General features: G+C 44.7%; 1 protein-coding gene across 1 annotated transcript in view; it reads left to right on the top strand.

Annotated features, from left to right (window-relative positions):
* Positions 1 to 207: 207 nt before the first annotated feature.
* Positions 208 to 13,060, top strand: part of LOC122156524 (collagen alpha-1(VII) chain-like) — a gene marked incomplete at its 3' end in the record, with an annotated part of 45,509 nt that continues 32,656 nt past the window's right edge. Inside the window, exons 1-11 of the mRNA XM_042811294.1 lie at positions 208 to 274; positions 3,205 to 3,385; positions 3,824 to 3,983; positions 4,359 to 4,452; positions 5,562 to 5,735; positions 6,606 to 6,766; positions 7,840 to 7,969; positions 9,396 to 9,512; positions 9,983 to 10,138; positions 10,601 to 10,717; positions 12,612 to 12,758. Coding sequence (XP_042667228.1) covers positions 208 to 274; positions 3,205 to 3,385; positions 3,824 to 3,983; positions 4,359 to 4,452; positions 5,562 to 5,735; positions 6,606 to 6,766; positions 7,840 to 7,969; positions 9,396 to 9,512; positions 9,983 to 10,138; positions 10,601 to 10,717; positions 12,612 to 12,758 — 1,504 coding nt within the window. The remainder of the gene's footprint in view (positions 275 to 3,204; positions 3,386 to 3,823; positions 3,984 to 4,358; positions 4,453 to 5,561; positions 5,736 to 6,605; positions 6,767 to 7,839; positions 7,970 to 9,395; positions 9,513 to 9,982; positions 10,139 to 10,600; positions 10,718 to 12,611; positions 12,759 to 13,060) is intronic.

The raw sequence follows: 13,060 nt of genomic DNA, 5'->3' as shown, positions 1-13,060 counted from the left end.
TGGGAAATTTAAGGAGTTTAAGGCTGATTCCCTAAGTCAGGATGAACCTTGGTAGATGGAAGAAGGCTTCCCTTACTACTGCAAGCAGGTAGAAGCATCTCATTCAGATGGCATGTTTTAAAGCCTCTTCTCTCCTGCAGATGAATGAATTTCCAGGCTGGGTGTTGACTCCAGGAACTGTGTGGCCTCTTCCAAAGGGAAAAGAAAATGTATGTCAAGATCCTTGCCCTGGCAGTAGCCATGGCACATTACAGAGCCATGGCTGTTCACGAAGGTATGTGGTAAGAGGGTGAATGTGACCCCTGGGGGTGGTGATGACACACTGAGGAGAAAAAAGTGTTTTCCAAGCAACTGTTTTTGCTAATGCGAGTATGAGGTGCAGTTGTAGTGCTGGTTCCTTTGACTTTTTCATTAGGGATCTTCTTTTTGGTTGGGAGTGGCTGGCCAACAGTGATCTCTGAAAGCTGGTACAAGCCACCAACCAGAGGACATGAGGCAGAAGATCTCAAAGTAGCCTTGAAACCTCCTGTTGCTCCCTAGAGTTAAGACTGAGCACCCCATTCTAGCTGTAGATATCCCTGTTCATTGCAAGGGAGTTGGAATAGCTGATCTTAATAGTCCCTTCCAACTCAAGTGATTCTATGATAACGTTGTTCTACCTCCTCCCTGGCTCCCCAATGTCTGTGCAAACCCACAGAGTTTTTGATGAGGAATAACCAGATCTGAAAGACAGGAGCCAAAGGGATCCTGGAGAAGAGCTTCAAATACTTACAGCATAATCAAGCCCATGTCTCTGTAGCTTCAGGGTCCTGTGGGAAGGGAGGGCTCCTTGCAAGCTCCCAGGAGTGCCGTGGGCTCAGTATGAAACTGTGGGGCCCTTCTCTTTGAATCCTTCTGCAGGAACAAGCCCTCAAGCTTTGAAAGTGTAAATTCACCTGGAGTAAATTCAGTGCATTCAACAAGGAGTTAATGGAAGCTTTGGCATCAAAGGCAAAATTAACTTGATTAAGTTCCTGTCCGTCAATTAAGCCAATATACTCAACTATAATGCTATTTAATTTGAAGCTGGGAACAGTGCAATAAATCAATGTTTACAGATGTCTCTGGCAAACCTGTGATTGATGAAACGTGGTAATTTTGGAGGTGCATGGAAAATTTCAAATAAAATCATATTCCCTGGTGATTAATATAGCTGTCTGCATTGGTATTTTCTCCAGAAGGTACCAATTCAAATATGCTTCACATAACATGTTTCCAGTGACAGCTTCAGATACACTTAATCCAAGTAGTGAATGCATTTGGGTTTCATTGCCAAGCCAGCCCCCTCTGGCTTAGTGTCTCACAGAATGAGCTCTGGTTGCCCCTTTGTAGAGAACAGGGCACCGACTTTCTCTTTTTAATCCCATGGAACTCCTGCAGCTCACTGTTGTCTTTCTCCTCGTTATCCCTGAATGCAAACGAGGGTGGGAGCATTTTGTAGCGTGAGCAAGACTCCCATGGACAAGTCATGGATGGAGGATTCTCTCTGGGGTTTTGGGATGTAGAAGTAGATAGCCCTCTGATATCAACTGCATTCTGAGCAAGATTTCCAGATTGGTTATAAAGATGCAGATCTTCCAGGAAATTTCTGTACACAGAACCCCAAGGTGTGGGTGATTCTGGGAAAGATTTTGGAAAGTGTTCTAAGTCTTGTTCAGCTTTTGTTGGGGTTTTCTCATGATAACACAGGTTATGGATAACGTGGAAAGCTGTGAGGAAGCCAAGGATTGGCGTTGCTTTCCCTCAGAGTCTTCTGGGATAGATGGGACATCAAGATCCAGGCTTTGGGAGAGAGGGGTTGATCCAAAAATAAGCTTATGGTGATCTCCTGTTAATGGCTGAGCTGCCTCCAAGACAACCCTGACATTTCAGCTGAAAGGCACTTATGGAGAAAGGAAAGGAGATCTTAAAAAGGAGCTCTAGAAAGGAAAATTGGAATAATTATCTGCCATTTTTGTCAGGGGAAAGTACTTTGTGTTTCCAGTTGGGTAAGTTAAACCAAAAAGAGCCAGTCACTATTTTTTTTTCTGTAGTAAACAGAACTGTTAAGTTGTAAAGAGCTCAGCATCAGGAGGCACAATGAAAAATGAAGAAATGAAAAACCCTGGGCAACAAAGAGCTGTGGACAGATATCTGTTTGCAGCCAGCAAATGATGCTCTTTTCCTGCTGTGTGGCCAAAGGGATTGATCAGGGACAAGTAGAAATGAAAGAGAGCACAAAACCTGCATCCTTCTAATCTCTACAGGAAACCTGCTCTTAGGAATGGGGTAAAACTTGGGTAAATTGGAGAGGATGAGCTAAAATGGGCTTTCTATAGTGAGAGAGTGAGAAAAATCCACCTAGCACTTCACCCCAGGAAATGCTCCAACCTGGATGAGTGTGGGTTGGGTCCCCAGCTGAAAGTCAAGGCAGTGAATGAAGTCCAAAGCATCAGTGAAACAAAATGAAAAAAAAAAAAAGTGAAGAGGTTGACCCCAGTCCTGCTGTGGAAGCCTTCCTCCAGCAGTCAGAACGCTCCACTTTTTAGCAGGCCAACAGTAATAGCTCAGCATCTATCTGCAAAAGAGAGAAATGCCAAAGAAAATAGACATTTTGAATTTCCCTTTTAAAGCCGTCATTAATTTAAGCATCCCTAAAAGTCACCAGATTTGTGTCCATGAAATGTATTTATTGAATGCCTAAAGAAAGTGAAATTAAATTTAAAACAACTGAACAGTTGATGTTCTTTAAACAGATTTTCTCATACACCTGTCCGTTCCCTGCCAGCTGCCATTGGTTAGTTCTGGCTTGTACAGAAAAAAACACTCAAATTGTTCATTCCTTGCAAATGACTTTTTTTTTGTGCTGGAAGTTTAGCAAGAGGAATACATTGCAGATCTGAATGCATGGGGTGTCCCAGGCTCTCTGCATGCAAGTCTAGAAGATGTTCTTTTAGGTGGCCCTACAGGTGCATTGGATGACTTACATTGTCTCTGATTATAAGATGATGAGGGTCTCTCTCTTAGCTGTAACATTCCAGGTGTTCACATGAAGGGTTTCTTTCCTGGCTGCTGCACTGTGTGGTGAGATCATAGAGCCATACAATGTCCCAAGTTGGAAGGGACGCATAAGGATCATTGAGTCCAACTCATGAGATGGGCTTTTCCGCCCTTCTTCTCCTTCAGTGTGCAGGACAGCAGAGGTGGCCGATGTCCTGTTCCTCGTGGGGCAATCCCAGGGTGCAGGGAGAGAGAGCTCCCGACTGCTCAAGGACTTCATCAGCAGCGTGGCCCGCTCCTTTGAGAATGTGGTGATGGGCAAAGGAGGCATCCGGCTGGCAGTGGCACTCTATGGAGAGAAACCAAGGTGGGTCAGTGCATCCTCTACCACCAGCACACGGGTTCCTATAGCCCTACAGCTCTAGATGGGGACAATTTTTGCTAAGAAACTATTTCTCTTAATAAAGGGCTCTTGCTACTTGGTTGAACCTCTGCAAGAGCAAAGCAAGAGTTCAACCCCTAACAAGGTCAGCAAAGTACAGAGACATTTGGCCATGGGGAACTTTTCCCAGATAGGGAGGGTGATACTTAATCAGACAGAAGAAACTCCCTGCTCTCTAATCTTAGATAGATAGAAGGCTCCCCTGACCATTGTAAAGAGGATTCTGACTACCTACAAACCTTGTGTAACCATCTAAGTGTCAACCTCACTGTTGGCCATTACCATTAATGATGCATCCTTGCTATAATAAAAAACATTTTCTTGCCCTTTATTCACCCATATTCCCCCATTTCTCATTCCCAGGATGTGTATTGAACTGACAGACTATGTGACCATCGAAGAAATGCTGGTGGCAATTCAGGAAATTTCAATCAAAGGCAATAGCTTGAAAGTGGGGTCTGCCCTGGCATTTGCAGCTCATGCCATGTCTCGCCCAGATACACTGCGAGAGGATGCAGCAAAGGTAAGCAGCCTTCTGCTACCATTGCTCTGATGTAACACTCAGTAGGGATCAGAGTTCTGATGTTTCACCCAGGCACGAATGAGCCAGTTGGGTTGCATTCACCCTATCTGTTTTTTGTTTTTGTTTTTGTTTTTGAGGTTCCTCACTTATGAGCTCATTCAGGTTCAGGTCTGAGGTAGAAAGAGAGGCAAGCCCAGATTTTCAAAGGACTGATTGAATTATCTCTCAAGCATCTGTGTTTTAATTCCTTCCTAACTCTTGTGGGTTAAATCTCAACCGAGATCTGAGATGTTGGTTTGGAAATCCTACAGTTGACTCTTTGAACTCCTCATATTGTGCTCTCTCATTCTCTAGCCCTGATTCCAATTCTTTTAGGTAGTTGTTTTGATCACAAGTGGGAAATCCAGTGATTTGGTTGAAGACAAAGCCCAAGTCCTGCAGGATGCAGGAGTGACCGTGTTTGCTGTAGGTATGTATGGACATAGAATCATAGAATTGTTTGAGTTGGAAGGAACCTTCAAAGATCCAGCTACCCTACAATGAACAGAAATATTTACAACTAGATTCTAGACATGCTAAGCTACCAAATACAGTGTGCACAAACACTGTACACAATCTACACACCAGGGAAGGCTGCAGATGTATAACAGCACCTACCTCCAAACACTGCATCCATCCCCTGGCACAGCCACTAGCAACTACTGCATGAACAGGAAAATCACATCTGCACTGTGCTTGGATTTTGTTGTTGTCGACTGCTGATTTATTCAGTTGATATCTGTGGTTTTGCATCTGTCAAAATGACTTGCAAATTCAGGAGGAGTTCAATAAATAGTTCCATTAAAGTCAAAATGTTTTGATGCGGCATTTTCAAAAATGAAATGTTTTGGGGTTTTTTTTTTCACATTTGAAGGTTTCTCTTAACAGGATTTAGAGACTGACTTTAGCTGTGTTAAGTTGTCCATCAGAATAATTCCATAGGCATGGAAAAATTTTAACCCCTTTCCAAAAGCCAAATACAGCCACTTATTACAAGTCAAACCCTTCTCTTTGCCAAGCAGTTTGGGGAGAAAAAAGAGTTGGTGGTGTTCTATTGTGGAGAGCAGTTAGGTTAATTTGGACCAATGGAAGCACAAAATTATGGTTGATTTTTTTATTATTTTTAATATTATTTTTATTTTTTTTTAATTCAGCCACTGGAAAACCAAAAAATTTCACACAGCCTCTTCAAACTCTCTTTGTCTGATTGTCTGTCAGAAGGACAGAAATGCCTCTGTGTTTAATGGGGAAAATGAAGGCAGATCCTACCCTCCTCCCTTTCACTGTCCACCCAAAGCATCCCATTAGCGGCCAGGTCCCCTTGGGCAGTCTCTAATATGCCTCTGAAAACAAACTTGGCTTCTTTTCCCTTGTGCAAGAGGCCACATCTGCTCCACAATCCCTCACCCAGATTTTGGCTCCATTCCATTCCAGTACATTTGTCCCATTCATTCTTCAAAGACTTTTACTAATGCTTGACCTCCTCCACTGCAAGTCTCTGGGGTCCTCCTTTCTCTTTTTTTTTTTTTCTTCCTATAGGAATTAAAGATGCTGACAAGCATGAACTGAACAAAATAGCTTCGGAACCCACAGCAGAGCATGTGATTTATGTTGATGACTTTCACCTGCTCCACAATGCAGCCCAAAAACTCTCACGAAGGCTCTGTTTCACTGTCTCAGAGCCCCCACGGCCCATCAAACAACCTGTGCAAGGTTTGTTGGGGTTCTCCTTTTATCCCACCCCAAACAGGCAATTCCTATTCCATAGATGTGCCAACCACGCCATGGAGATGGGTCTCCCATATTCTCATTCATCTCAGGGGAACTCTATGGGTTGGCTGAGCCTGGAGGAGCAACCAGCTCAGTGGAGCATCTGTTGCTCAGGAGCAGTGGTCCTATGCATTTTGCTTGGTGTCCGCATTACCATGGTTAGTCTCAGGTTGGATATTGGGAAAAATTTCTTCTCCAAAAGAGTGGTAATGCATTGGAACAGGCTGCCCAGGGAGCTGGTGGAGTCCCTGTCCCTGGAGGCATTCAAGAAACATGGAGATGTGTCACTGAAGATATAGTTTAGTGGACATGGTGGTGATGAGTTGATGGTTGGACTGGATGATCTTAGTTGTCTTTTCAACCTTTATGATTCTGTGATACCAGATGCTGAAGTTCTTACTGTCTTTTTGACAGGAGAGTAGCAATATTTTGGCGCAGTAGTTCTGCACCTTGGGATTTTCATGATGGGCTTATCATGGTGAACTGTGATAGCATAGTCTTGAGTATAATTTTCATCCTTATGAAGATGCGAAGAGCATATAAAAAGATCCCAATAGAGATCTAGATCTCTCCCAAAAGATGCAGATGTCCAAGTCCAGAGGTGGTGGCAATGAGTTCTTACTGTTCTCTTGGAACCCGAAAAAGATAAATTCAAAAAGCTTAGAGCAGAGCTTGGGAGAACTTTGTGGATAAAGTCCAACACCAAATTCTTTCTCTGCACTGAATATTCTGACTCCCCCAGTGAAAGACCTTCACGCATCCAACACCAGTGCCATCGTGGTCCAAACAAAAGACCCTTATCTTCTTTTGCAGTTGAGAAGATCATCGGCCCCCGGGATCTGCGTGTGAGTGAGCACAGCCACAGCTCTCTGAGGTTCACGTGGATGCCAGCTACAGGGAGGGTGATGGGGTACCGTGTCCGTGTGTATCCCTTGTTGCCTTCAGGACAGCCAGTTTTGGAGGATCAGCAGCAGGTAGGCTTGCATTCCCATGTTGTAGAGCCCCAGTTGTGCTCACAGTGTTGGAGATTTATCCTCTCCCGAGGCTGTTGATGGCACAGTCCAGGTGGGAGATGGCACTGTATCACTCAGCCATCCAGGTCATGGCTGAGTGCATCCCCATAAACTGCTGAAACTGCTTTTTTGAAGTGAAGGTCTATAGGGGACCATCAAATTTGCAGATGCGTCGATTGTTTGTGCATGATGGCATTACTATGAGAGTGAGGCAGGGAAGGAAGAAAGGAAGGAGAATATGACACAAGCTGTCATTAACTCTGTTGGGATGGATAAGAACAAGTCGATGGGAACCACTCCTTTCTTTCCCTACTTCTGTGACATGACCTCTCAAATAAGTCCACAGCAGCTCCTATTCTTCTTGTTGCCATCCTTAAATCTTGGTAGGGTTTCTGCACGTTTTTATTTTCCCATATCTTTGTGAGAAGGATGATGCTGTGTACCAGCTCACTCTGGGACAGCTTGGTCACTGAACAAAGCAGGACTGAAGGATAGAAAATGTATGCCTGAAAGCTTTCATTTCTAATAACAGAACAAACCTATGAAAGCATAAAATATTAAAGTTAAGATTATTAATTGTATTAATTATTCAGATTGCATTTAACAAGAATGATCATCCTTGACTGCTTCAGAATCTCATAAGAACATCATAAAAACACAGAAGTTATGTTTATTTCTTTCGCCCTCAGGCAATATTGAAATTTCCCTATATGAGCTTCAAAGAAACTCTCTTTGTCAAAAATAGTGGGTTTTCCTCCATTTTCCTTAAGGTGAGGACTGGGGACCCTCACCATTGTGAATGTTCTTGTTTTCATGGAGTTTCTACTGCATGTGATCCAGCTTTGGCGTTATCCCGTGTCAGTGACATGTCCCTTGAGAGCCTGGGTATCTTTCAAGGATTGCAGTGCACTGATCCTGCTCATGGAAGCACCTTGCACTAGAGGAGAAGCCTTGTGCTTCTAAACTGCTGTGAATGTGGGAATCTTCTACCCTCACAGAGATGTAATGATAACTCTCGTCCACCTGTGTGACAGATTTTGGTGGATGGTGACAAATGCACTGTGCTGGTGACTGATCTGAAACCCAACACCAAGTACGTCTTCACAGTGAGAGCCGTCTATACAGATGCCCTCGGAGAGTCAGCAGCAGTCAAGGGGAAAACCAGTGAGTGTCTCTACTGAAACCATTCCATCTTCTTGTTCATGTGGGCACAGGAAAAGAAACCACCTCAGTATCATATACCCAAGGAGTGGGGGATGTAGGAGTAGGAGAAACATCTATAGAAATGTCCCTGGTGTGGAGTGAAGCACTATGAGCAGATGCAGAGTAACCCAACCATGTACCATGTGCCATGTGTACAGCCCATTGGATAGCTCATCTCGTGTGCTGTGATGTGGAATTTGATGAATCCAGACTGGGCTTCAGTTACTGTAACTCTAATGTACATAGGATGAAAGAAGCTTCTGGACACCATGTGTTTAGAAACATGAGTTTTATGGAGAGATGTACGTTCTAAATATCTTGGTTTGGAAGCAGATGGACCAAAAACTTTGGGTTGGCATTGTGTACTACTTAGAATTTCACTTCACTTAAGAAGAACACCAAGGGAGCAAGATCATGGCCCTTAGGAAATGTCCTAAGTAGTGATCTCTGTCCCGTGAAATGATCTAGATATCTCCTGGATTACAGTCAGCCACACCACATTCCTTTGCTGTCATATTGCTGGCTGTAACAATGAGGTTCTTGGAAACAAAAAAGTAAATGGACTCTTGGTCAAGCCCTGGACTGTAAGACATTGGGTCAGAAGTGACAAATTCAGCAAGTTTTGACCCAGAAATCTCTCCACTACTTTCAGATGATGTAAAGGCTAAAGGAGTACAGTAGTTGTACTCCTCCCTCTGTTTTGCATGAAGAACCAAGCCTGCTTTGCCCAGGGGGTTTTGAAAATAATGATTCCTTTTTCCTTTTCTTTTACTTCTTCTCCCTATCTCCGCAATGTCTAAATTGTTTGTCTTCTTGAGGGAAGATCTCTGACAGGATGAATAAATAAAGAGCCTCAATAAGGTTGACTCATATGTACTTGCCACAAATAAGATGGAATGGCTCTATGGGTTGGGATAAAGTCATTTGATCTCTTCTCTTATTATCCCCAACATGAAGGCAGAGGCAGGAGCTATAAATCTGCCTGCCATGGCTGGCTGGATCGAAATGGGCTCCTCTTTCTAAGAGTCGCATCCATAGGTACAAGTAACATTTGATTCATGTGTTCTTGCTCAGCCTGCCTGAAACCACTGCGGAGTTTTCTCTGCTCAGGAGACAATGCCCTGTGGGTAGATACTTCGCAGTTTCCAACGCCATTCAAAGAGGAAGCCCCCAGGCACTCTGTCACGGGGTTTTTATGCCCATTTTTTAAGTGGACAAGGCTGTGATCAAGGGGAGAGTTTACTTTTGAGGATATGGCTGATAGAATAGGGAGAAATGTTGCTGCTCGCTGTTTTGTCTCTTTGTCTTTGAAGTCAAAAGCTTTTCCAGGTGTCTTTGATGTGGCTCTCTATTAAAGCACTGTTCCATCAATTTTTGTATCCCATAGCACCAGTGCCTCCAGTCACTAATTTCCGTGTGATTGAAGAAGGACTTTTTAGCTTGAAGGTTGCTTGGACTCCTCCCCTGGGCAAGCTGGAAGGCTACAAAGTCTACATCCCTGGAGGTGAGTTTGGTTTCCTTGGAGCTTGCTTTGAAAAGAGCAGTGACCCGAGAGCAGAAAAGGTGCCTTTTCATCCAAGAAAAGAGTGATATCACTCCAGAATAAAGCCGAGTTAGTTTTTCCAGTCAGTATAGTTCCTCTAGAATGAAGGACAAGAATCTTTTGAAGGAAGATATAGGAATGATGGTGAGGATGCATTTTACTGTTTGCACTACCACCTTGGATATTTTTCATAAGTGCCTGCTTTGGTGTGCATGTGGGATGAGTTCAAGCCTTTGGTATAGCCAACATTCACCTCTGTGTGATTTGTGGGGCTGGGGACAGCACAGATGCATCAAGTCTTAACTACAGACCCGAGGGTTAGCAAAATTTCAAAGGCATGCTCTTTGCTTTTGCCTTGAGTACATTGCAATGGGGTGTAGACTTTAGGCACTGGGAAGGCTTCACCATCACTCTTCTCCTTGGTTTTTCAGCCAACAGACCTGGAATGACCTACGAGTGGGTTCTGCAGGGTGATGTCTCCTCCCATGTGCTAGATAACTTGCAGGAGGATAGAGAGTACAGCATCAGCATCTATGCAGTGTACCCCCAGGGTCCAAGCCAGCCCGTGACTGCCATGGGGAGAACATGTAAGAGGTTTGACTCCTTGACTCCTTCTTGCTTTGGGCACTGCATTCACTCTTTGCTGTTGATAAGCACCCCACCATTGGGCATGTGGCAAGTGTGCACCAAAAGAGCATTGCTCAACAGGTCCTTCCTAAGTCCATCCTTGAGCCATGCTCTTCCCTCATCACATGCATGGGATGTGGCCACACCACACCAGTCAAGAGGAAAGGAAGGAGATCTGTTATGTGCCCATGCTGCAGAAAGCAAGCAATGTTGCCCGTGAAGGATCAGTCCTGAAAAGCAATGGCCATAGGTTTAGGTTTTCTCATCACTATTTTCATAAGATGCTTTCGTCCTTCCAGGCAAAGACAGAGCCCTCGGAAATCCCTCTCCAATCAGTGGAGACAACAGCACCAGGAGGGCAGCCAACAAAGTCCTCTGGTGGTCAGTATGCACTTTGAAATATTTGTTCCCTGTCCTTCCAGTGAAGCCCCTGCCTGTGAGGAGCATCTTGCTGCAGAATGAGACCACTGATACACTCCAGATGCGGTGGAGCTCTGTCCGGGGTGCAACGGGCTACAGGCTCACCTGGACATCAGCAGGTAAAAGCACGGGAAAGGGGTGCAAGCATTGGTGGTCAGGGAGGTGGGGAGGCACTGGAAGCACTGACCAGTTTTCTGCTGAGCATGCAACAACAATTGGCAAAGGCTAGCTGTAGGTGTCCGTTCACTGCAGGGCAGTTGGACTAGATGAGCTTTAAAGGTCCCTTCCAACTCAAATGATTTCCAGGTTTTTTGGGTCTGTTGCACCAAGACCTGACTTAATCTGCCAGCATCCCATATTGTACCCTCTTTCTCAGGCAGATTTTTGTGTTTGAAGACAGATCTGCATTTGCAGCTGGAGCTTCTCCATGCCCTGAACCCAAACATAGCTTCATTGCTGGTGTGGGGGAACAGGAGTTAGAAATTCAGGCTTGATGGCATATTTTAGCCTTGAGAGATGGATGATTCTGTGGTTCAAAGATGAGATGTGTGTCAGGACACCTGGACTCCATCACAAACTTTGAAAAAAACCAGCATTCCTTCCTATGGCTTATGAAATAAGAAGAGATTTCTCACTGGAGATGGAGGGGATTAGATGGAGAACAGCTCTAAGGTAATCAGAAGGGAAAAATCTTTCCAGGGAAGGTATAACACTGCTTTTATTGTTTTGTAAAGAATGGTTCTCTGTAAAAAGAAATCCAAGCACACCCCAAAACTGCTTTTTATCCAGTCTTTGATTTATAAGCCAAATAGAGCACCCTCAGCCTCCCACCTCTTCTCAAGGGGAATGAGCAAGATGTGTTCAGCCAAAGTGTGATCACATCACTTCTGTGCTGGGTTTATTGTATATGAGCAGATCTTTCACTCAATACCAGCTCACCCCAAATCCAGGGGTGACAAAAAGCCCACCATCACCACTGTTCTCCCACACTCCATCCCATTCCAGGTCATGCATTACAGTGGTGCTGGGATCAATGCTGACCGTCCCCGTTCAGCCATCCCGGGTTCTGGAGGATGTTGATTTTTCCTCTTTAACAGAGAATAGTCAAAAACAAACCAACTCCTTATAACAGTCCATAGTGTATGGGTTGGGAGAGGGGGATGGGGCGCAGGGTGCTGATGGAAGCAGAAAATGGGGACATGGCACCCTCCAGTGACCAAACTGGAAATGGCATCCCTCCGCTCACCCCTCCCTCACTCCCATCGTGTTGCCAGCATCTCTCTGCTTCTCCGAAAACGAGCTGCGACCGGCAGGGATTAGGTATTAACTCTTCTCTGTTCATGCCTCCCTCTAGAATGATGCTGAGAAGTTCTGCTGAGAGTATTCTAGTCTGTAGCAGGGATACAAAACCAATGGAGAATATGTCTTTTGTGGCATTTCGTCTCCCATGTCCAGCAGGGAAGGAAGGATGGCTCCAACACTAACTCACCCAGGGCTGGACAGAGTGTGGATCCTGTTAGAGGACTGCTCTGAGCCCCATATACATTCATTCAGAACAGGCTGCCCAGGGAGCTGATGGGGTCACCATTCCTTGAGGTGTTCAAGAAAAGGGTAGATGTGTCAATGAGGGACATGGCATAGTGGATATGGTGGGGATGGGTGTGCAGTTGGACTTGATGATCTGATTGATCTTTTCCAATCTTAATGATTTTATGATTTTTCTGTCGCTACCTGATTTCTTGGACCTGAAAAGCCCCAAATCACCTTGATCTGTTGGTGATTTTTGGGTGGTGTGGGTTATTTCCATCATCTCCTCAACAAAGACTTGTGCTTATTGTGCCCTGTCTCTACTGTCCTTGGTTTGAGGACCTCATGGGCACACGTGCAAGCTAGGAGCACAAATGCCATCCAATCTCATGCAACCATATAATCCTTAAGTGATCGTTTGTAGGATCCCAGCTGGGTGGTCCTTCTTGGCCTGACCTATTCATCAACCATCATTTCCATTTGCAGATGGCAGCATCCAGGATGTGAACCTCAGCAGCACCTACAGCTACTACATGATCCAAGGGCTGCAGCCTGGCACAGAATACACTGTCACCATCAACCCCATCTTTGGAGATGTTGAGGGGCCAGTGGTGAGCAGAAAAGCAACCACAGGTGTGTGCCCCACAATAGCAGTATAGGCAGGGGAAGAAGTCCAAGAGGACATAGATTGGGGTGAGACTGTGCTAGCATCACCCAGTTGGTGTCATTTGTGGTCACCATCTAACCTGTTACCTAATGTAAAGAGCAGCTGTGGATGTGTGACACCTGGGGACATCGTTTGGTGGGTATCATGGCAATGGGTTGATGGTTGGACTTGATGATCTTAGAGGTCTTTTCCAACCTCAGTGGTTCTGTTCTATTCTATTTTATTCTATTCTATTCTATTCTATTCTATTCTATTCTATTCTATTCTA

Source organism: Centrocercus urophasianus, unplaced genomic scaffold (assembly GCF_019232065.1).
Source record: "Centrocercus urophasianus isolate 14NV4802_14NV808 unplaced genomic scaffold, USGS_Curo_1.0 seq_1262, whole genome shotgun sequence".
In the NCBI taxonomy this organism is placed as follows: Eukaryota; Metazoa; Chordata; class Aves; order Galliformes; family Phasianidae; genus Centrocercus; species Centrocercus urophasianus.
Note: the sequence above shows the minus strand (reverse complement) of the source record. Positions and strands in the feature narration are given on the sequence as shown.